We start from the raw sequence: 21,457 nt of genomic DNA, 5'->3' as shown, positions 1-21,457 counted from the left end.
ATCCCAGTCAAATTCAACACGACAAATGCCTGATGTTGAGTCAAGAAGAAAAATTGGACGAGTATCTGGACGAAGCTTGGAGTCTCATCTCGGACAAAGATGTGTTGCATCAGTGGTATAAAGACTTGCGTGAACATTCTTGTCCACCATTAACCACTCAAGAGATCCATCGTATCGAAGCTCTCCTGAATCAGAGTGAGGAAACAGAACGAATAACCGTTTATTCGTCAGACATTTTCAAGCAAAAACTCAGGATCGAATTGGCAACTTATTATTACCTGTGAAGAAGAAAAAAGCACACACAAATCAATGGATACCTGGGAACTTTATTACCTTTTGAACCACAGTTCGTATACGTCTTCTTGGAATCCTGTCGTCTGTGCTAAAGATGAACTCAAATCAATGGATACCTGGGAACTTTATTACCTTTTGAACCACAGTTCGTATACGTCTTCTTGGAATCCTGTCGTCTGTGCTAAAGATGAACTCCCTCATCGCAAACCTAAAGACCATCAAGCTTACGTGATCAACACGGACGACAGTCATCTCCCAGGAACCCACTGGGTAGCCGTTTACTTTCCTGAAGAAGGATGTGTGGAATATTTCGATTCGTATGGATTGCCCCCTTTGGAAGACGATATCATCGACTTTATGAGAAGAAATGCTCAAACCACCCGATTCAATAATGTGAAATTACAAGGCACAGATTCCTTGGTGTGTGGACAGTACTGCGTGTATTTTCTGCATCATCGCAGTCTGGGCTATTCCTTAGAACATTTAGTGACTCATTTTGATCCTCGTTCTTCTGCTAGAAACGATGTGAAAGTAGATCGATGGTTTTGTGACCATTATGTTTATCTTTTGTCTCAAGCTAGGAAACGTAGTGTCCATCAATGGCCTAATGATTTCCAACAGTGGAAATCACAATTTCATTCACAACGTTGTCAGCCCTGTTTAAAGTAGATTGTCCATTGAGAAAAAATGTTTGTGATTTGAAAAAAAATTGTTTGATGTTATAGTGTTGGATTATTGTTAAAAATGTTAGAGTTGTTGTTTAGTGTTAAGTGATTTTTGAATAAAAAATGTTGTGTTTTGAAAAAAATGCCTTTGTGGTTTGTTTAGCTATAAGACTGTTGGATTGATGCTCTTTCATTTCTTACTATCCCTCTCATGACACTCACTGAACGTTGCGACTCGAAAACCGTGTGGGGGATGTTTTCCTTCACGTCCGCGCTTTGACTTTAAGAACCGGGGTTGTTCCCAGTCTAACCATCCATTGTCGACTCATCCTCCTAAAAAGATGTGTTCCAAACTAGCTAAGCTCAACGAAGCCTACGTGAATTTGCATAGGGTCAGACACAGTCTGATACCGAAGCCAGAAGAAATAGAGAATGTGAGAATGTTAAAAATCACTGAAGACCTGATAGAAGAGCTCTTCAGAGAAGAAATGAACAGGAAGAAAGAAGAATGGACAGAGAAGTACAGACTTCAGAGACAGCAGCAACAGCAGCAACAACAGCAACAGCAGCAGCAACAACCTGAAGCTGACAGAGGCTTTGTCGATTGCCGTATCGACACTAAAGAGTTCTTCTTCTCTTTCCGAAGAAGCAGACCTATTGCCAGAAAGTCTATCCTCAGAGGACATCGCATTCTTAGAAACTAAAAAAGAATGCCATAGCAAACAAAAAAAAAACAGCCCTTTTCAGGGCTACCCAATACTCTAGAAAAGAAATAGCTATTAATTTGCCAATGTGTGTAGGTAGAGTAGTGTGAAAATAAACACTAACTCTTTTTTTAAAAAATGTGAGGGTATGTGATTGTGTGTTAGTGTTTGTAAGTGCTTACGTAAGTTGGTATGGGTAGTAGATTAAACATGATGTTTGTTTTTTTTGGCTGTTAGAGGTGTATATTTAGGGTTAGATTGGATTGCTTTGCGTATGTGGATAGTCTATTGAAGTGATTTATAAAAAATTTTACAATAGTGATGGGTAGCATAAAAAAGTGAGTGAGTGTTTCTTTTAGGTCCACGCGTTGTTGTTGTTTTTTTGGTCATGATCTAGGTAAGATCAATTTTATGTTATTAAGGGGATGTTTTCCATCACGTCCGCGCTTTCACTATAAATTGAAACTCGCTGGGCAGTCTAGCTACCCTTGTTGATTGATCAACACAGCCAGAAGAATGAATAGCAGAATAGTGAAACTGTTAGAACTCCAGATGCACCTGGAATATGCCAGGCGCATAGTAAATGAACTATCAGCGGAGGCTATCGTAGAAGAAGCAAGAACAAAGAACGAAGAGGAGAGAAGACAGAGGGAAGAGGAAGAAAAAAAACTAGAAGAGAGGATGTCATACAATATTCCCGAGACAGAGGATTGGGGTGCTGAAGCGAATCATCCCGCCTCTGCACTCTCAAGACAAAAAGTAAAAAGAGACTGGAGTCAAAGATGCGTGTGCGGCGCCAGGCCTGGAAGGTGCAACCATTAGATAGGTACATCTGGAGTTAAAAAAAACAGCCCTTTTAAGGGCTACTTAATACTCTAGAAAAGAAATAACTATAGATTTGCCAATGTGTAGGTAGTGTGAATATAAACACTAACTCTTTATTAATAGTAGAAGTGTATGTGTTTGTGTGTTTGTGTTTGTAAATGCTGAAGTAAGTTTGTGTGTTTGTGTTTGTAAATGCTGAAGTAAGTTTGTGTGAATAGTAGATAATGGGTTTATTTATTGATTCTTAGCGTATGTAGAGAGTATAGTTGTGGTTATATTATATGAAATGAGAAAGTAGGGGGATGTTTTCCTTCACGTCCGCGTTGTTGGGTCATGATCTAGGTAAGATCAATTTTATGTTTTAGGGGGATGTTTTCCTTCACGTACGCGCTTTTATTATAAAACTAACAGTGTTGGCCATTGGAACCCATTCTACGGAATAAGCAAAGAAGAAGATGCCAGCAGCTTCAGCTTTATACAACGATCTTATGGGAAGTTGGTATTGGATGGTAGATGGATTGAGTGTAGTAGAAAGGGTTGAACAGGAATGGAGGTATGCAGTGACAAAAGACTTCGTCTCAAGACAAGTAACCAGCCTCCACTTATCCGTAAATATTGTAAAAGAAATGATAGAGGATGAGGAGAAGAGAATCATAGGTTTAATTAACCCACCGTATGTCAAAGTGGGTAAGTTAAAAGAAGCGATAGATCATGTGACGAGTGCAAGGTGCTTTCTAGAAGACATTGTAGAATGGACAGATTGGTGTTTCGCGAAGTGGGGGTTAGAAAAACTTAAGAAAGCTGATGAACTAATGAGGAATGTGCTGACCGAAGAGGTCAAGAAGATCAAAGAAAAGTGGTCAAAGGAAAGAAAAGAAGAAGAAATAGGAAAAAAAGGGATGAATTCGAAAAACTGAACACAAACTGGATGAAAATCCAAGAGAAGTTCCGGGCCATGGGCCACCCGGACTGGCTGCCGGAAACAGAAAAGAAAAAGAAGAAAGGAATGATGGACAAAATAAGAGGATGGTGGAAGAAGTTAAGAAGTTAAAAGAAGAAGAAAAACCCAAAGGCCCTTTTCAGGGCCAGCCATATTTCTCGAAAAGAGATAGCCTTTCCATTGCCTACCCCTTTTTTATTTTTTTTTTATTTTTTTTTAAAAATAGAGACCCTCCCTGTTTCAATTTTACATAGACCCTATACAGTCCCAAGGGTTTTTGGCCATGTTAAATTCCATAGACCCTATACAGTCCCATGGGTTTTTGGCCATGTTAATTCCCATAGACCCTATATTGTCCCACGATTTTTCTCCATGTTAAATTTACATAGACCCTATATTGTCCCAGGGGTGTTTTTAATGATAAGTCCCATAGACCCTATACTATCCCTATTCACTACTTCCCCCTGCTGGTGCACCCCAATGGATCGTTTTCTGAGTTTCCGTCATGTTGAATCACTGTCGCATAGATTGACTGCACACAAGCGCTAACGAATCTATATAGACCACGTGACGTCACAGACTGTTCTCTTCGGATTGGATCGAGCTGACTGAATTTTGTAACGCGTGTTAGGATTGGTGAATGAACTCAATCCGTTTCAATCCTTCTTCTACCTATAAATAAGCGCAGTTCACTGCATTGATTCACCTGTTCTCGTTACTTCAAGATGTGGACCGATGTGCAATCTTCTACGCTTGTGTCTTCCATGATGTTCAGGACGGACATGCTCATGTATGTCCGATCCAAGTGGACCGTTGTCCACAGGACAAACACCAGTCTGTGGATACGTAGGATCTACGTAGAAAGACAAGGATGCCTCAAAAGAGTGCTAATTTACGGGCCAACAGTGAGACGCAGCCTAAGGACAAGAAGAAGACCAATGCGGTGCCCTTTATGTTAATGGATACATTAACATAAACCCAAAGGCCCTTTTCAGGGCCAGCCATATTTCTCGAAAAGAGAATGACTTTTCAATTGCCTACCTTTTTTAAAAAAAAAATTAAAAAAAAAAAAAATCCCATATTCAATTCCCCTTGTCCCTAAACAACCCCAAACTCTATTCCCCATGTTAAATTCCCCTTGTACGTATATCGACCCACGATTTATTCCCATGTTAAATTCCCCTTGTACGTATATCGACCCACGATTTTTCGCCATGTTAAATTTCCATTGTACGTATATCGACCCAGGGGTCTCTGTAATGCTAATTTCCATTGTACGTATAGTGACCCACTTCACTACTTCCCTGGAAATACAAAGTGCTCATCTGTAATATTCTTGTACTGAATCATTGATTTGAAATGATAGCGAATCCAGACAAAATCATTTTTGGATTATATTATTGAGAGTCATCAAAAGACTGTTGTTACATCTCCACGTCAACACTTTACGTGACAGATCTTATTTCAAACACCATTGGAATTTAATTAGATCTTTATTTATTAGGACGGGTTATAGAACTTTATGAACTATTTAGGATTTAATTTGCATTACTGTACGTTCTTTTCATATTGTCACTTTGTATTATTGGGAAATCAATTATTTGTTGAATTTGACAAATCTTGTTGCTTTTCACATTTTCTATTACTTAGTTTAAGACCATAGAGATGGAATAATAAGGATAGTGTTACTGTTAGTCTTGCATTTTCTGTTGTTCCCCTTACCGTTCTAGAATGTTAATAAACGGACTAATGTGAATTGCCTTTGTACCATAGTACTGAAAATTAGGACTAAAACTAAATGTTAGGTGTAAAAAAAAACAGAGAAAAATATCCAGCTCCACATATGTAGAGCAATTAGATTCCGATTATAATTCAGTTTTGTTACATTAGTACGAATAGTAGTCGTAGTTACCTCCACGATCCCGTAAGAAGAAAAAAAAAAAAAAGAGAGAGAGAGAGAACGAAAGAAAAAAAAAAGAAAGAAAGAAAAAGAAAGAAAGAAAGAATTTGCTAAATGTTTAAATGGAAAAAGAATCTCTGCATCTGACTGGCCTAGTCGCCCCCCCCCCCCACGATAATACACATAATACACACTTTACTTGGTACTGATTCATGCTCAATCATTTATATTGCACCATTTTCTTTCTCCCTCATCGTCTGCTTATATACAATTTCACAACACAAAACTGATCTTCTTACGTACATCTGGGAAAGTAAACTAAAAGTGTAATGTTATACTTATTTGCAGGATAATATACTGAACCTGAAATAAAAAATTATGAGAAATGTTTCAGGGAGCTATCAACAGAGCCTCGTGGTTGCATGTCAATTCTGACAATTATATTTGTTCCTCATACACTGTATCTGAACAGTCTAAGAAACTAATTTATAGATCCCTTGCAAATTTTAGAATTATCTTTGTTTCAGTTGAAGTAATAAGTGCGGGGATATGAAGAAGGCTTGTAAAGGGTCTGTTTTGCTTTGTCTTTTAGAAAACAAACAAACCATATGAAAAAATTTCGTGCACACTTTTATTGGAATCCGTACACATAGTATCAAGCTGAGACGAACAACAAAATTACCGGTCCACATTCGTTATGGAAATGTACGGAATCAAATAAAAATTATGTAAGAACAATTAAGAGCTTGTATATATGCATATATGTTTGTGTGCACAAGGGCTCGTTACAAAGAAATTAGGAGTTTCCGTCAATGAACCCATATGTGTTATATTGCTACAGGTTAGACCCCCAGCCATCGATTCATTGACGGAAACTCCTAATTTTCTTTGTAACGAGCCCCTGTATTTGTATGTACGTATTTCCAAGTGTTCGCCTGTCTGTATACCACGTTCAGCTCTTAATACGTATTTAATATTTGGCGTGAAACCACTACTACACCGCAAAAGCAAAACTTTTGAGACGATCCCTAGATTCTCGTCGCCCACTCTGAACTAACGTAAGACGCGATTGAACGGGAAGATAATAGCCGGGTTTGTACAGGTGGACTAAAGGGAAACAGGTGGAAAAACGGATAACATGTATAAATGAGGAACACTTCCTGACTTGTGTATGAACACCTGATTCGATAAAATTTGTGGCATGAATTTCAGTAAAGAGTGTCAGACAGAGAATTTTGTCAGAAAATGTCCAGGATTTGTGAAATATTTGCCAGTTGGTTGGTAAGTTGCAGAAGTTTTTACAAGCATTAGCGGTGTTGATAACGATTTTGAGACTAAAGTCATGATTTATGGCTCACTTTGCCTACAAAATCGAAGTAGTTTTAACTGTACTTATGTCATTATCGTTGACGATATTTATATATAATTCATACACTTAACAAATGTTACTTACGATTTAATTCACACACTTAACAAAATGTTGCTTAGGCGTCTCTTACAAGTGACGACGCGTAGTGGGATTGTTTTGATTGTTGTGGTTCCGTGATCATGACATGTAGATACTCTATGCACAATTGCTCTCCCCACTGCGTCCGGGTTGATGAGTTTAAATTGATCAGAAACAGTGGAGGGATAATTACATGTGCAGAATAACAATAAACACCATAAACTTTTAAACAGTAAATAAATTATCAGTACTTAATAAAGAAAGTCCACTTGTATAAATCTACCTGGAATCTCTTAAACCTACACAAATTATAAGAGTTATACTGTTTCGTCTGTCATATATCTTTTGCCACGACCACATTTCGTGACAATAGAGGTTGGAGAGCTCAGATGGTTAAGCATTTTGTAAACAGGGTTTTTTGGTGGGGTATTTGAAAACGTGGCCCATGATCATTCTTTTGAGGAGAACGTAGATCCGCTATGAATACAATTCTGAGAAAAAAGTTTCAGAAATTGAGAATTTATTTCATTTTGAAATAATTTTGCATTACAAGTGTGCCCTCTTTGGGGCTTTTGAGAACCCCTTCGAAAACCCTTTTGACTTTGGTTTCGGCTATAGTGTCAACCATTCTAATTTTGTTTCTGCCCTATTTCAAGACAAGACAAGAATTATTTAGAGTCAAGATGGCATTACATTATCAGAAACATGAGCTTGTTTTATTGACTATAAACAGTAATATAACAATTTATTTCAACATTCAGACATACTTAACAATTGCAAGCTTTCTTTCTAGGTATAAAACTACCACTCCAGTAGTGGTTACTAGAAATAATGAAACATGCTCAAAAACCAAAATACACAATTATTGACAGTTTTTGGTTGTATATATTGGTGTACACCCCAATATTATGATCTGTGATTATTTTAATAATTATAATAAGCAAAACAAATTTTGATTTATGCAATTTTGATCCAGATTATTTTCTTGTTACCAATATCGGGTGCATGTAATCTCACTTGGTTGTACTTGATTTTACACGACTGGACAGGTATGATAAATTGTGGATTGGTCAGAACTTAAAATATAGGAGTGAGATTATGATTGTGAGAATCCAGAATGCATATTTACATATTTTCAAGGAAATATTATCTACTTATGTGTTTTAAACTAAATAAAGATGTAATATACAAAACAAGGTAAAAGCTTTCCAGCAAAGTATGACCGATTGTCTTCATTTCATAAATGGAGTGACAAATATAAAAATATAAACAATTCCTATAAAATCACTGATATCAAATTTTATCTTGCTTTTTTGTCATTATTCAAACTCATACCAACCATAATACATTTATCTTCAGGAGCGTTATGATACAAAATATGTGTATTTCGGTGTTTCATGTTATCCCTCTGATGGCCTAAATGGTTTGCATATCTGTCTCGGATGCAGGAAGTCAATGGTTCAAACCCTGGCCGAGTCATATCAGAGACTTTAAAAAATGTTACTAGCAGCTGCCTTGTTGGGTACTCAGCATTAAGAGGTCAGTGTTAGGACTGGTCAGCCTGATGTCAGGATAATGTGACTGGTTGGGACATGATGCTGCATGTCTGAGGCAAAATGCTCCAGTGCTAGACATCACTATAAACTACCAGACTGCAGACAACAGAGTAATATGACTTAAATTGTTAAAGTTAGTTTCTTTATTATAAAAACAACAACCCACAAACACACTAGTTATACAGTTATGATTATTTGCTAAAACTGCATTCCCTCCTCCATTTTTAATGTATATTTTAATAATTCATGTAGGAAGATCATTTTAAATGACAAAATTCTGCTCTTATTTAATTACATGCAGTGTTCAGATAGACAAATACATATGCATAATGTCTGGGCAATACACACTTAAGTTACTCACCTCCACCATTTTATAATTTCTGTTTAAAATTTCATTTCAGAGAAGTCTGAGTTTACATGTATAGAATATTCTCTACATTTGCATTTAATTTTAAATACATTGGTTAAAATAATGGCTTGTCAATAAATCCTTAAAATATCATTTACATGCTTACCAGTTATAAATATACAAGACTATGCAAAACAGATATAAAAAAAAGTATACTTATATGACAAGTATTAATGCATTGGAAACATAACTATTCAATGCATCAACTAGAGGGAAGAAAATCCATCCAAACTGGGGGTAAGCAACACAAGCCAATGTTTAGGGCAATCAAATATTACAAGCACATATGCTGAACTAGAAACTAATATGCTAAAAATGCAGCCAATTAAGGTTGCAGCAGCAACTTGTTTAGTTGTGTTTAAATATGGAGCATTCACACAATAAGGTCCTAGACCCATTTTTAAAAATAGATTTAGGTTTGCTGCTGCATACCTAAACAGTTGTAGCTCAATACCTGGATGTTCATGCTTTTGCAATCTCCACAGGGTTTACACACCTAAAAGAGTAAGAAGATTGTTTTAAAACTACCCGATCATTTATGTATGTTAAACAGTTCTTGGTTAAGTTTTGCATTCTTCTAGTATCATGGTCTGTACCCTTCAGATGTGAAGAGTTTGATTATTTGCCAAATCCATGAGTTCAGAATAAGGATTCTTCCAATCATTGATGAAGTACGTTGGAGCTCATTCATGGAGTTTGTTCATATTAGTGAGTCTACTGAAATATTAGGTATGGGGACACTTGTTAAAGTTTGCCATGATGAAAGATTGTTAAAGAGCCATTCTTCCTTCATTTGTAAAGTATTTTCCAAATCATTTGAGCATATTTAATTTTTTTAGTTGCTTTTTGACAAATTTAAGTGATTTGTTGATTAAAGTGTAACATAAAGTCCAAAGTGACTCCTTGTTATTTTACAGTCATCACATGATGTATTTGCCTCGTTGGAGAAGAAAGTCTCGCTGTTTTTTGTTGTTGCCATGTGTAATAGCTTGCAGCTTGTCATGGTTTGCTTTTAATATATTGTTGGTAAACCTGATTCAATCATAGTAATTCACTCCATTCCCAAAGTGATTATATAATATTAAACTTGTGGTGATTGTCAGTAAGTGTGTTGTCGGCATAATTGTGAAGTTCAGATCTTTTATGAAAATTGTCTTTAATAGACATGAAAAAGTCCAAGACTTGATCCGTTGGGTACCACATTATAAATATTTGCCCAGTACTTATATGCCTATGAACTAGATGGGTTTCCTATTTTAAATTTTTTTCTTATGTTTAATAGGTAATCTGCCATAAGTGTTTATTGCTGAAACTGAAAGTCAAATAAAAAGGAATCATGGTTCTGGTTACCCATCCAATCCTATTTTTAACTGCTTACCTTACATTTTCTTTTGGACAGACACACAACATATTTGAAGAAAAACAAAAGAAAAAAATTGGGAGAATAAAAAAGCTAGCAAAGATTTAACCATGATCAAATTTAACTTCAGATGCAAATGATTTTTTTAGTTTATGCTTCATTTAAATTCAATTTGTTGTATTGACTTAACTATCTAATGTTTTTTCAATGTAACCAGTACCATGCATATTTTTTATTTGGCCTTATGCTGCCAGATTGTTTTGGAGGAGTTTGCTTAGTAAGCATTCAAGTACTTGACATTACACACTTGTTTCATGATCCTAATATCATCAACTTGTTTGTTTGCTTTTTACAATGACAGCAAGTGTTGATTAAGAAATATTTGATGACACAAGATTTTAGAAAAGTATTTCTGCTCATGAGAGATAACAAAGGTGATGCTGCCCTTGGGTCATCAAAGATGCCCTCGTGCAGCCCCCCAGGGTGGCATGAGTTTGAGACCCCTGTGTTAAAGAATACATAATGAAAATGTTGAATTTACCTAAGGCTTTATTTTTCTCAAAGTTTGCAGCTCAATAATTTGAGTTTACTATATATTAGAATGATTTTGTTATATCTTCCAGTTTTGTAAGAGGAAAGACCGACCATCAGAGAGAACAATTCACATAGAAAACCGGCCTCCTCTTGGGCAAGATGTTATCATTCCAGAAAAATACCCAAATAACACAGTTGTATCTTCCAGGGTAAGCTTCAGATGTGAGGTGTTTTAATGTATTACTCTTAATTGGTGTTCAGCTTGAATCTAAAAGACCTGTACATTCCTTCCAGCTGTTTTAATTTTTTTTCTGTAAAAGTAAGAAGGTATTAATTTGGTTGAATCCTATCTTAAGTGGGTGGATTGTAGCACAAGAGTACTGGGACAATTGAATATTGATTTGGAAATATACATTGTTTGGGGGAGGGCATTAAGAAACACTACCCAAAATATATATCATACAGCTGGACATGCCCATAGGACCTACAGTAACTTAAGAAACTTCAGTGGCTTACAAATTTAAACCATGCTGAAGAAGAAATAAAAATGCACACAGAATATATCTGAATCATCACAATTGGACAAAGTTTTTGAAAATGTCCTCTAGACAACCAAACCTAGGTTCAAGAAGTGTATTCATACTAGCTACGATGTCGTAGCCTCAACTTGAATTGGTGTGGTTGAGGCTACGAACCGATCCCATATCATGTAATGGAGCAAAAAAAATCATCACTAAAGTCAGAAAAACAAACAGTGTAGAAATCAACTACATAAGTGTAATGTTGTGAAAGAAGTTTGGCTTATTTTGAATGTATTAAGCCCTTACACGATAAAATAAATTGGCATGGTTACTCTAACCTTATCCTGTCCGCCATGACAGATAACGCGAGACTCTCGTCGTGACCGCTTTTCTACGTAAGGCTTGCCAGACAATATTTTGGATATTCTACGCTATATTATTATCAATCAAGTGGCGAATAATTGCTTCTTGGTGGAATTTCAAAGTTGCTGATAAACCGTATTTACTTTTAATGTGCAAAATTTCTGACCCAAACAGCGCCAAATTTTTACTACGATTTGTTTATATTTCCAAATAAGGAGTCAGTGTCCTTATATGGCACACAAACAAACAAGGCTGAGAACGGAAGTAATCCTTATTTGAAATAATATGGCGGACGATCTAAACGAAAATATCGGCAAAAAAAGGTAAATGAGATTTTACAACTATTTCTACAATGTTTGTACCCCGTCCACGAGGTACGAGTAAGGGTACTAATATTAGTACTATATTCATACAACTGTTTGGGACACTTGCCCACTATCTTTCTGACAGATAATGTAGGAGATTGTATGAATACTCTTGATATTATTCAAAGCAAAGGGTCTCATATTATTGCTTACAATTTACCAATAAAAAACGTATTTTATATATATATATATATATATATATATATATATATATATATATATTGTAGTACATGGATAAAATATGGGTACATTTTAAGCAACAATACCAGTCCACTTAATAGATTAGAATCCAGGTGTTCAACTTGTGGTATCATATGCTCAGTTGTAAGATATATATATATCGTGTTTTTTTATTTTAAGTAGCTTGATGTAAAGTAAAAGAAGTCAGGTAACTCACCTGCTCCTGGGTGATCTGGTGTTGTGTGTGTATATGTGTGTGTGTATATATATATATATATATATATATATATATATATATATATATATATATATGTATATATATATATATATATATATATATATATATATATATATATATATATATATATGTATATATATATATATATATATATATATATATATATATATATATATATATATATATATATAAACACACATGCCTGATATGAAAATTGTAATAAAGTGCATATAATTATTTTTCCTCACTTATAACCTCTGAGCAAAATGTTAACTTACACTGCACTGTCAGAGAGATGTCACTGGCCATTATATATCATTCAAGTGAAAAACTGGTTGCAGCATCATTTTGTTCCAGTTATGTCTCTTTGTTCACATGTGGATGCTTTCCTTTCATAGAACCTATCAATTTATTCTTGTATGATCTGCCAAAAGTTAAAAAAATCCATACTATCCCATATTACTTAGCATTTGTATGTGTGGATACATCTGAATTTAAGTATCAGAGTGTCACCAATTGAATGATTAATGCAAGTTAGTAAGCACTAGCAACCCAGATACTCAATATACTTACTAGAGAACCCCACCTTCCAGAACCTGAAGTTTCTGACTCCTGATTCTTGGTGTTTGAAATGTGATTAGTTTTTTTTATAGCATTCTAGAGTTGGATTTCAAAAAACAAACCTTGCCTGGAGTCTTGATTTGCATCATTTTAAAATCTCTCTCACTTTGTGTATGTGTGTGATTTAGATTTTTAATGTAGTTTAAAAAATTGTCAGTCATATCACTTCAATGTCTGCAGTGTGGCAGTTTATAGTGATGTTTAGCACTGTGGCATCATGCCGCAGACATGTAGCATCATGTCCACCCAGTCTTTGGTATGACTCGGCTGGGGGTTTGAACCTGCGACCTCCTGCATCCGAGGTGGATGCTCTAACCTCATGGCCACTGAAGCGGTCTCTCTCACTTTTTATATGACATATCATTCTTACAATGTCACATTGGTCACATATTAAAATGGTTCCGATTGCTAATCCAGTATGGCTGGTACATCAGCAGACTTGAAAATCTTGTTATTGCTATTCTTCCAGAATAAAAGGTCATATCAGCAAGGTGTGTTCAGCAAAAGACTTTTATCATGTCTTGGTTGTCTTAAATGAAAATGATGCCACTTTGGAGACTGTAGCAGCAGCTGTCTTACAAACCTTGTTATTTATTAATGTTAATCCTTCTGAATGGAAAGTCAAATCCACGTGCGGTTTTCACTAAAAGATTTACTATGATGTGTAGTTGACACAAAATGAACAAGATGCTGATCTGACATCAAATATTGTAGCCATGACTGCTGTATTGAAAATTAAATTATTTATTCTAGTCCTAAGTGGACTTGAATCAGTATTAAAAGTTCAGAAATGTTAAATTTATTAATGCTCAAGATCAAACCTATATTTCTCAGTATAGAACCATGCTTGATTCAAACTTCTGAGTGGAGAAAATTGCACACCCGGCAGCATGTTTTTTTTATATCTACATGTGGTTGAAAAATAGGTTTAAATTCCATACCTAAAGAATTGGGTGCTAATTTCACTAGTGAGTGTTCCAAAGTCAAGACTGTAAAACAACTGAAATCCCATCAGTAAAACAATCTCTTTTTTTTCTGTTACAAATATGATAAGCTCTTAAAAAATTATTTTTAGTAACATGTTACTTTTTATGATCAACCAGTCATGTCCAGCCAAGCCCATATATATTCTGTTTTATCTTCACCCATTTTTGACTGGTTCTCATTCTTCCGTATAAATTAGTAGCATGAGACCTCCAGAGAGATGTAATTTTAAGTCTATAAGAATGACTGAACATTACATGGCAGGGAGGGGTATTATTACTTGCACACAGAGACAGTTGGCTGAATTGGGCAATGGCTGTTGGAGTCAAAATTGTAATTAATGGATCACTCATCAGATCAGTTGTGATACAAAGGACCTGTCAGTCACTGTAGGAGAAGAGTCAACTTGAAAAGATGAAATTTTAGATGATCTTACACAGACATCACATGCATGTGATGCAGGTTTTTAATGATAATAATATTGATTTGACAGCTAGAACTTTCAAACTAGGGAATACACTTAGTAGCTTGACTGGACAAATTATCAATGATTGATCTTGTGAATAACCCTGGCTTATAGCAGATAGTTAACATTCCAATTTGAGCAAGAAGTGTTGTAGGCCTATTTCTGACCTCACAACCAGGTCAATTCTTACAGTTAGTCACTGGACTAGATTAGTGACCTGGATGTTATGTTTGGTACTTTGACTTTATAGTTGTCATTAAAAAAAAAAAAAAAACATTATGTCTTGCAAAGGAGATTTTAATGCTTTGCGGGCTTTAGCCAGTGAATGTGCTAAATTCTAGTATTTCAGTTGTTTTGAAAATGGGTGATACGACAAAAAGGAAAATTATAAAATATTTTCTAACTCGTACTATTTGATCAAAATGTTCCCACAGATTTTAATGAATTCGTTGTTTTATTGCCAGGGATTACAAAACAGAATTAGTATTATTTTGTAAAAGGAACAGAAATAAAAGTCATTGTTCTGGCAGTGAAAGATTAACAACAATAAAATGGGTAATAGGTTAGAACATGAATTTAAGTAGTGAAAAGTTCACCTAATAGCTTTGTTTACCAAATGATTGCTTACCTAACTTACCGTATATACTCGTGTATAAGCCAAAAAATTTAGAAAAAAATAAGGCCTGGAAGAAGGGGGGTCAGCTTATCTGTGGGCCAAGGTCCAAGTCTGAAAATTTTAACACTTTTTTCCCTCGATTTCCAGTATTTATTGTTTCTGTCGATCGCCGAAGATGAGATCACATGCCTAATGATGCTACATGGCTCGTAAGATTTGTGCTGTCGTGAAGTGAAACAAAAATATTTTTTTTCTAACTTAAGTGGTAGGATAATGAATGAAAAACATGTTTTAACATACTTGACGTCTATTTGACAGATGTCCATCCACCAGAAAATGCAGCCATACATGTTATTTGAGCCACGGTGGTACGTGTATTTTCCAAAAGAACCGCCATATTAATAATCTCCAGTCAAGTATTTAAACCTCAGCTAATCAGTAATCATTAAACTCTACGGTATCGTACAAATGCTCGCTAGCTTATTTCAGTGTAAATATGAAAAGAATCTATGTAAAAAAATAAAAGAATTACGATACTGAAGGTATATACGACAAACATTTTAATCGAGAGTAGAAATACATGTACAATAGTCTTAAAGGAACAGTAGCGAGAGGCTCCATAGGGTTTTGTTGCGTGCACGTTTAGGAAGGGTAAATAACAGGGCAATATACAAGTCAGCATGAATAATTGTAAAACAATATAATTTGTGGGATTTCTTTGACAGGTATTTTAGAAGTAATCGGCAGCCACAGTTTATATACTACAGTTGTTTACTTGTTTGTAAAGCAAAGTGGTTTGTTAGCGGTAGAGTGTTGTACAATAGCTACCATATGCTTAATCTGTGGTAAATGCCTTGGGGATAATAGGTTTGTTTTGTTGCACAATGCCAATGACTTTACTAATACATGCCGACTCTCAGATGCATTGTTTAATGAGATATGGTAGTGGACATGGTTTCTGCTCAAAGTTATAAACTGTCACAATACTTGAATAATGTCCACGCTGAAACCAATCATATTTTGATCAATTGAATCACACTACCGGTAGTTTAAAAAAAACACAAATAAACAACAATGATAAATAATTATCAAATACAAATTGATAACCAACCACACATGGAGATAATTTCAGGATAAGGTATATAAATAGTATACTGCCACTATATACAAGAGATCAGGTGCAATTCTTCGGAAACCTTCAATGCTTGTATGGGATATGTTTCGTGCACACAAGACTGATGAAGTAAAAAAGGCCGCAAAGAAAATGAAAACAACACTGGCTGTGATACCAGGAGGTTTAACGTCAGTGTTACAACCTCTTGATGTCTGCCTTAACAAGCCTTTTAAGGACAAGTTACGAAAGATGTGGGCAGAATGGGTTTGTTCAGGGGCTGTGAAAATGACAAAAGCGGGAATTTAATGAGGCTGGACATCGATTTGGTCGCCAAGTGTGTAAAAGAAGCATGGGACTCAGTTCCATCGGAAATGATTGCAAAATCATTCAGGAAGTGCTGTATCAGCAATGCCATGGATGGAACAGAGGATGATGCTATATTTCAATCCAACAATGACGAGGAGAGCGAGAAGGAGAACGACACACTATCGGATGACAGTAACGACGTATATGATGAAAGCACATCCGTAACAGAAGCTGAGTTTCGTGAACTGTTTGGCGAGTCTGATACAGAGCCAGATTTTGAAGGATTCTAAAAGTGATAGAACTTCTATAATTCATGATTTTAGAATGAGGATTAATTAAATTTCCATTAAGACTTAACACTTTAGAATTGTTTTTATTTCAACATTTAAATTAGCTTTCTTCCTTTCATTTTATTTAATAATGTGATTTGCCTAAATAAACGTATTCAGAACTCACTTTGTGCATCTTGTGATGTACTGGTAGTCTAGAAATTATGGGTCGGCTTATACGCGAGTCATGCACTTTATAACGTTTTACCAATTCAGTTTTGGGGGTCGGCTTATACACGAACGGGCTTATACGTGAGTATATACGGTAAAAGAGTCAAGTATTTTTATATCATTAGTCAATACAATGATTCTTGGGGTATGTTTCCTTTAAGACTGCTACTGAATTAGCAAAAATAGATGCAGAGAAAATGAAAACATTAAACAGTTAAACACCCCATGCATATTTCCAAAAGTACTAAAACTGAACAGTATAATGCCAGTAGTAACATGTTTTATATTTCAAAATATGCTACTAAGACTTAATTGTACTAGCAGTTGCCTTGCTTGGCACTTAGCATTATGAGGTTAGGGTTAGAACTGGATGGCCTGGTGTTAGGATAATGTGGCTGGGAGGGACATGATGCTACATGTCTGTGGCATGATGCCCCAGTTCTAGACATCACCATAGACTGTCCAACTGCAGACATCATAGCAATATGACTGAAAAATTGTTAAAGCTACATTAAAAATTCAAAACACAACACACACTCAAAACATGCTACCTGGCTTAACCCTATCATGTAGCCTGTAGTCCTTGTTGAGTGCACTGAAAAAATACTCCAAAAACTTGATGAGTTCAAGGAATCACTTAATCCATCACTTGTTTAAAGTGTGAACACATTGTTTTCATGCCTTACAAAAAATCAGTCATGTATTTCACAATTACAAGTAAGTTGGCAGTTAGTAATTTTAATATAGCAGCCATTTCTACTGATAAAGATTTTGTGCGAGAGAAATAAATGAGTGCATGTTTTAGAACAAAAATGAGCTAGAAAGAGATAAATATGTGCATTACACAATTATAGCTTTCTTTATTGTTGCTAAATACAGTAGCTAAACAAAATAGATGTATATTGGTAGCATACTCTTGCAGCTAATAATAATACACATGAAATAATGATGATAATACCATTAATTTCACAGTACCGGTACATAAATTTGTCTTGAACCAAGTTTGAGATCTATACCTGCCTTCAGAGGTCACTTGTCTACAAAGGCCACTTTTACCTTTTCCCATGGGTGGCTGCTGTAGACAGGTTTGACTGTATTACTGATAAAACTTACACACAAACACATACTCAAAGAGATGGAAACAAGCAAAATAGCCTGTGGAGTGCAGTTGAGAACAAGCCCACCTTTCTCCTTTTTTTTATCTTTGCTTCAAGGATAAACAAATTAACCATTGAGTCATATCTAGGGTGTGGTGGGACATACAGATGGACACATAGGTGCCATGCAGGTGTGTAACTACTGCCCCCTTGCCCTGTGCAATGCAGAGGGGAAGGGGAAAAATGTGATGTTACACTACTTATGCTGTATCAAGCTTCCACCTAAGTCATCTTGACAAAAACTATTTGCTATATTTGTCCAGAGATTCACAATGGCAGCAATTTAAAATCATGTGTTTAAATGTTAAGCATCTTGGTTAGAATAGGAATTTTTGCAGGTACATGTATGTAGATAATGGTTAGTGAGATGTAAATATATGTTTGCTCCTTAATATAGATACACTGTAGGGTAAATAACATGCCTTGAGCAGACTAAGCATTGATTAATGGCAGCAGAGTCTGTTGTTGTTGTTATAGGGTTTAACACAATTTTTCAGCACAAGATAGGCTATACATGGCGGCTAGTATTAATGGTGGAGGAAGAACCCGGGAAAACTCCTGAAATAACCACTGACCCACAAGAAGCTACTGGCAAGCTTTCTCACATACCCACATTGGCCGAACCCACGCAGACAGGTGAGATTGTAGTGATCTGTAATGGTGAGCACTTTAGACAACAGAGCCACTCAGGGGCCACCCAGCAGAGTCAGACAAATTTTGAAATGTGATGGTGGTTTTGCAAGCTTCCAAGAAAAGAAACTGGTGGTCCAGAGAAGGCTCATGAATATTAAACTGATAGTTTATTACATGTCATTCATACCGTATACATGTATACAGGTGTACAAGTAAGATCCAACTGAAAATTTCATGGACCCAGATCTATTGTCTCATGATGTGCCAGCAGGACTGGGTCTATGTAATTTGTTATGCCTAATTAGAAGACCAAGCAGTATTGTCCCTTATCTGCTGGTGCATTTCATGATGACAAATTAGGGATTGTGTTATTTGTAGTTGAATTAAACTGATATGCATGTATATATGGTAATTATATTCTTGTGAAAAATACTTTTATTATTATTTGTTAAGTGAAAATTATAGAAGTTTTCATATGATTTGGTTGCATAGATCCATAATTCTGGCAGTCCCTGGGCTTTAGAAACAAGTTTTGTTTGACCATGTCTGCAAAACTATGTTGGAGACAGGTTATGCTTACCTTGGTACAGACATGTATCACCCTTCTGTTATGGCTCATTTCATATGAATAAATATATAAATATGTAATGGGGTGCATACTTACAATCATAACATTATTCAGTTTCAACTGCACGTGTAAATAATTGAAATCAAACATGTTTGTGCACGTAGTAAAACAATTTAAATTTCAACCCTCATCAGCTTGATAGCAAAGGGCGTATTTTAAGTAATGCATTCAACAAAATAGCCACTCTTTTCCTTTCAGTAGTTATCATTTTGATTAATTTCATTTGATAAAGATCTTAAACAATGTCCTTATTTCAAATTGAGATCTCTCCAGTTGGTGGTTCATTCTCACCTGTATGATCTAGCCTAATTAAAGGTATGTAAGTAGGATTTGTTGATGAGAAGACCAACAAAGTGAAGTGGGAATAAGAAAGGTGTGTCACTGTGTGTAGGTGGATTTAAGCTTGTGCTTGGATAATGTATTTTTTTTTTTTTTTATTCTGAAGATGGTTATGCACTTGTTAAAGCTTGTGATATTATATCAACTAATACATGGGGTGATTATTGGCCCAATTGTTTAAGTTCTTGTATGTAAATTTGCCATTTTGCAAAAACTCAGTTTGAAGAAAAATAAGTTACTGTGAATTAGCTCTTTTTGTTTTGTTTTTTATGGTTACTACAAATCATCATGACTACTCTGGTGGCCTAGTGGTTAGAGCATCCACCTTGGAAGTGGGAGGTTGTGGGTTCGAAACCCCGGCCAAGTCATACCAAAGACTTACAAAAATGGTACTAACAGCTGCCTTACTAGGCACTCAGCATTAAGAGGTTAGTGTTAGGACTGGTTGGCCTGGTGTCACTATTATGTGACTGGGTGGAACATCATGCTACATGTCTGCAGCATGATGCCTCAGTGCTAGACATCACTATAAACTGTCACATTGCAGAGATCATAGCAACATGACTGAAAAATTGTTACAGCTACATTAAAAATCCTAATCACACAAATACACACACGCACAGATCATCATAAATTTAAAGACACAATGAGTCAAGATCATTCTGTGGAACAATAGGGTTGTGTTCCCAATCCATATGATTAAATACTTGTGAAAAATGAAATAATTGTAATTTTTTTGTGTGTGTGTGGATTTTGTTACATATTTATAAATAACTTTGAATCTGAAAGCAAGAGATAGCTGTGTATGAAGGTTCACAAGTTCATCATCGCCTCCAGCAGCATGTCTTTACAAATCTACTAGAAATGTTATGAACATTATGTTCTTCAGTACACAAGGAGTAAATTTGAACTGCATGGTACCTGAGAACATCACAGTGTATGGTCAGTACTTGTGCTTCAGTAATTAGATGTATTTTCCTTGAGCTGTTTGCAATAAGCTTACAGACCTACTTAGGGTTGGTTTCATTTTCACAATTTATAGTGAAGGTATGAGATCAAAAGTTTGGTTTAATATTTGCTTCATTTAACCTTCTCATAAGATTTTGTTTTCATTGATGGAGAAATTCTGTTCATTTATTTCTGTTTTGTTTTTGTTGTTGGTTGAAACATATTTTACTTACTACACTGTACAAAAGGATTGGGGCCCAAGTTCTAACAACATTAGTAAAGCCCTTCCCCATAAATATATAGTGTTACTAATGAAGCAAACATGACAAGCAGTGGAAGAGAAAAAAAGCAATAAAAAAACAATGACAAATAAGAGGTGCTGTAAATTCAGAAGATAACGGTTAGAAAAAGAAGAAAAAAAGATATCCAAGGCAATTAAACAGTAGTATTACCAATCTTAGGAATGAATATAATTTAATTTGTAATACACCAATATCAACTATTAATTGTATTTAGAATATATGGGGAAGCCACCTGTGCTGAGATTTCCCTACTTTTCACAGTATGCGTTAACACAAATAATACATAATCAACAGCTTAGTGTTACAGTCACCATTTATATTTTTCAAAATGTATGAGCTTTTAATATTTACTTGGGTTCATGTTTTTGTTACTTGAATGTATCCACAAAATTTTGAATTTCCTTTGGTTTTTTTAATGCACTTTGTTTCATTAAAATGCAGTTAGAATAATAACTAATTCTATGGGTTCATAGATTTGGAACAGGAGATACCACATTGTGACACAGGGTTTTCTCACATTGGTTTGCTATATCACATATGTA

General features: G+C 35.4%; 1 protein-coding gene across 2 annotated transcripts in view; it reads left to right on the top strand.

Moving 5' to 3' along the window:
* Nucleotides 1–6,398: 6,398 nt before the first annotated feature.
* Nucleotides 6,399–21,457, top strand: part of LOC149800065 (phospholipid-transporting ATPase IF-like) — a 164,413-nt gene continuing 149,354 nt past the window's right edge. For both annotated transcript variants that reach the window (XM_089959617.1, XM_089959618.1), the window contains exons 1-2: nt 6,399–6,609; nt 10,724–10,843. In XM_089959617.1, the coding sequence (XP_089815743.1) occupies nt 6,574–6,609; nt 10,724–10,843 (156 nt within the window). In that variant the 5' untranslated portion in view covers nt 6,399–6,573. The remainder of the gene's footprint in view (nt 6,610–10,723; nt 10,844–21,457) is intronic.

Source organism: Sinohyriopsis cumingii, chromosome 5 (genome assembly GCF_028554795.1).
Source record: "Sinohyriopsis cumingii isolate HCF-2022 chromosome 5, ASM2855479v2, whole genome shotgun sequence".
In the NCBI taxonomy this organism is placed as follows: domain Eukaryota; kingdom Metazoa; phylum Mollusca; class Bivalvia; order Unionida; family Unionidae; genus Sinohyriopsis; species Sinohyriopsis cumingii.
Note: the sequence above shows the minus strand (reverse complement) of the source record. Positions and strands in the feature narration are given on the sequence as shown.